The 3,941-nt window shown below is 38.9% G+C and overlaps 1 protein-coding gene across 1 annotated transcript; it reads right to left on the reverse strand.

Annotated features, from left to right (window-relative positions):
* Positions 1-892: 892 nt before the first annotated feature.
* Positions 893-1,120, reverse strand: LOC105810633 (putative uncharacterized protein FLJ38264; the record flags this gene model as incomplete). Its single annotated transcript, XM_012644664.1, has 2 exons — positions 893-982; positions 1,073-1,120. Coding segments are annotated over 2 exons (138 nt in total), but the record flags the coding sequence as incomplete, so codon positions are not given.
* Between the last annotated feature and the right edge of the window lie 2,821 nt (positions 1,121-3,941).

Consider the following 3,941-nt stretch of genomic DNA (forward strand, 5'->3'; position numbering starts at 1 on the left):
TTTAAGGAATAATACCATGTATTATTTGCTCTTGTATCTGACTTCCCCACCACACCCCTACTTAGTGCAGTGTCTGGCACATAACACATGCTCAGTAAATATTTGATGACTGAATGAATATGTAAATGAATTGAAAAATCACTGAATATCAGAAAGAAAAGGAACTTTAGAGACTGTGGTTGTGAAGATGTAGTTCAATTCTATTGATTTACAAATTAGGAAAATGAGGCTCAGGGATTTTAACTCTAAGCCAATGTTCATCCCAACACTGTGCTACATTGAACTTTGGTACAAAAAAGAATGAGTCTCCCAAAGTGGAATGTGATGCTCATTCTTTGAACAACTTCCATATAGAAAGCATGTATGGGCCAAGGATGGATCTCACTGGCCTTGGATAATTCTAGAAAATTTCACAACTTGGCAAAGCACAGGGTGAAAAAACAGCGGTATTTAACCCCTTTTTAGTAAAGCTTTTTAAGGCCCAGAATCATTTTTCCCAAATCTACTTATCAAATGTAATCAAGCAAAAAAGACGAAGTAAGAAAGGAGCAAAAAATGGCTCAAAATGATAGCTGCAGAGGCCTCATGCCTGCATGGGTATTCCAGAATTCCCAGCTTTGAAGGAACCCCACTTGAAACATAAGAGTAACTTTGTGCTTTACTTTTCAGTCAATAGATAGCTATCCCAATATCAGTGCATCTTTAAATGTCCTCTTCTCCAGAAGCATCAGGAATATTTGGAAAATAGTCTACATCTTTTAAGGTGCTCAGGAGACAGGAATATCTTTGGAGGAAAGGGATAGTCTTTTGCCTAGATACACTAAGCCTTGGTGACCACCAAATACTGCACAGATCACTGTGTGTGCCTTGAAATCATGACTACAAAGACTGCTCAAGGCCGGGCGCGGTGGCTCACGCCTGTAATCCTAGCACTCTGGGAGGCCAAGGCAGGTGGATCGCTCAAGGTCAGGAGTTCGAGACCAGCCTGAGCAGGAGCGAGACCCCATCTCTACTAAAAATAGAAAAAAATTATCTACACAACTAAAAATATATATATAGAAAAAAAAAAATTAGCCAGGCATGGTGACGCATGCCTGTAGTCCCAGCTACTTGAGAGGCTGAGGCAGTAGGATCTCTTGAACCCAGGAGTTTGAGGTTGCTGTGAGCTAGGCTGTCACTCTAGCCTGGGCAACAGAGTGAGATTCTGTCTCAAAAAAAAAAAAAAAAAGACTGCTCAAGGTGAAGTACCAGTGATTTAGCAATTTTAAAAAGTGTGCATATGTTGGAAACAGGTAAAAACCTTCATCATAGGCGGGTAAGAGGACTTCTTTTGTTTTATAATAAACAAAAGTTTATTTTTGCTCATGTTCCATGTACATTGCAGGTTAGCAGAGGGCTTTGTTAATTTTAGTTACTCAGAGACCAAGGCTGATACAGAAATAACTACCTAGAATGTTGCTGGTCACCATGCCAGATGGATAAAGAAAACATGGCAAAGCACATGCTAGCTCTTACATTTTCCACCCAGAAATGGCACACATCACTTATTCTTACATTTAATTGACCAAAGCAAGTTACATGACCACACCTAGCTACAGATTAATTGCAAATTAATTTTTAATATAAGATTTTTTTAATATCAGAATATTATGGGGGTACAAATGTTTAGGTTACATATATTGCCTTTGCCCCACCTGAGTCAGAGCTACAAGCATGTCCATGCCCCAGACAGTGTGCACCGCACCCATTAGGTGTGAATATACCCATCCCTTCCTCGCCCCCTCACCTGCCCGACACCTGATGAATGTTACTACTATATGTGCACATAGGTGTTGATCAGTTAATACCAATTTGATGGTTTGTACATGTGATGCTTGTTTTCCATTCTTGGGATACTTCATTCACTAAGTAGAATGGGCTCCAGCTCTATCCAGGATAATACAAGAGGTACTAGATCACCATTGTTTTTTGTGGCTGAGTAGAACTCCCTGGTATACATATATCACATTTTATTAATCCACTCATGTATTGATGGGCACTTGGGTTGTTTCTGCATATTTGCAATTGTGAATTGTGCTGCTATAAACTTTCAAGTGCAGATGTCTTTTTTATAGAATGTCTTTTTTTCCTTTGGGTAGATGCCCAGTAATGGGATTGCTGAGTCAAATGGTAGTTCTACCTTTAGCTCTTTGAGGAATCTCCATATTACTTTCCACAGAGGTTGTACTAGTTTGCAGTCCCACTGACAGTGTATGAGTGTTCCTATCTCTGTGCATCCATGCCAACATTTGTTGTTTTGTGAATTTTTCCCTGTTTTTTTTGTTTTTGTTGTTGTTGCTGTTGAGACAGAGTGTCACTCGGTGTCCCTGGGTAGAGTGCAGTGATTGTAGTCACCGCAAGCTCCAGGTCCTGGGCTATGAGCGATCCTTCTGCCTCAGCCTCCCAGGTAGCTGGGCCTACAGGTGCGTGCCACAGCACCCAGATGGGTTTTCTGGTTTTGTGTATTTTTTTGGATTTTTGTTTGTTTGTTTGTGTCTTGTCTCTAGAGACGGAGTCTCACTGTGCTCAGGCTGGTGTCAAACCCCTGAGCTGCAGCTATCCTCCCGCCTCGTCCTCCCAGAAAGCTAGGATTACAGGTGTGAACCACTGTGTCCGGCCTGGGACTTTTTAATAATAGCCATTCTCACTGGAGTTAAGTGATATCTCATTGTTGTTTTGATTTGCATTTCCCTGATGATTAGAGATGTTGAGCATTTTTTCATATGTTTGTTGGCCATTTGTCTTCCTTTGAAAAGTTTCTGTTTATGTATTTTGCCCACTTTTTGATAGGGTTGTTTGATTTTTTTCTTGCTGATTTTCCTGAGTTCTATATAGATTCTAGTTATCAGCCCTTTATCAAATGTGTAGCATGCGAATATTTTCTACAATTCTATAGGTTGTTTGTTTGCTCTCATGATAGTTTCCTTGGCTATGCAGAAGCTTTTTAATTTGATCAGGTCCCATTTATTTATTTTTGTTGTTGCTGTGATTGCCTTTGGGGTCTTCTTCATAAATTCTTTGCCTAGGCTGATGTCTATGAGAGTTTTTTCCAAGATTTTATTCTAGAATTCTTGTGGTTTCATGCCTTAGGTTTAAGTCTGCTATTCATTGTCAGTTGATTTTTGTGAGAGATGAGAGGTGTGGATCCTGTTTCAGTCTTCTACATGTGGCTATCCAGTTTTCCCAGCACCGTTTATTGAATAGGGATTCTTTTCCCCAGTGTATGTTTTTGTCTGCTTTGTCAAAGATTAGATAGCTATGAGGATGGTTTTATATCTGGGTTCTCAATTCTGTTCCATTAGTCTGTCTTTGTTCTTGTGCCAGTACCATGCTGTTTTGGTTACTATAGCCTCATAGTATTGTTTGAAGTCTGGTAAATTGATGCCTCCCAATTTGTTCTTTTTGCTTAAGGTTGCTTTTGCTATATGGGGTCTTCTCTGGTAGCATAGAATTATATTTTATAGATCTGCAAAAAATGATGTTGGCATTTTAATAGGTATTGCATTGAATCTGTAGATCACTTTGGGTAGTATAGATATTTTAACAATGTTGTTTCTGCCGATCCACGAGCATGGTATGGTTTTCCATCTGTTTAAGAGGACTTCTTTAGATTAATTTTAAATTAAAAACTTTAAAACATTAAACAAATATGCTTTTCTGTTCCCCCAAACTCATTTTGTATGGTATCCAAATATAGTTGTTTATTGAAGAAGTCCAGGAAAGGACTTTCTGAATTTACCATACCTTTGTAGCTTATTACTCATCAAAAATGACAAGGATTTTTTGCTTCAACATCAACAGGATATGACACCACTGTTTTGTGCCCTAAAGAAAAATGTGTTCTAAAGTGGTTTTACAGAAGAAATTACTTTGGAGCTTGAGTATTTATGAACAGATTTTGT

This window comes from Propithecus coquereli, unplaced genomic scaffold (assembly GCF_000956105.1).
Source record: "Propithecus coquereli isolate 6110/MARCELLA unplaced genomic scaffold, Pcoq_1.0 Scaffold104, whole genome shotgun sequence".
Taxonomy (NCBI): Eukaryota; Metazoa; Chordata; class Mammalia; order Primates; family Indriidae; genus Propithecus; species Propithecus coquereli.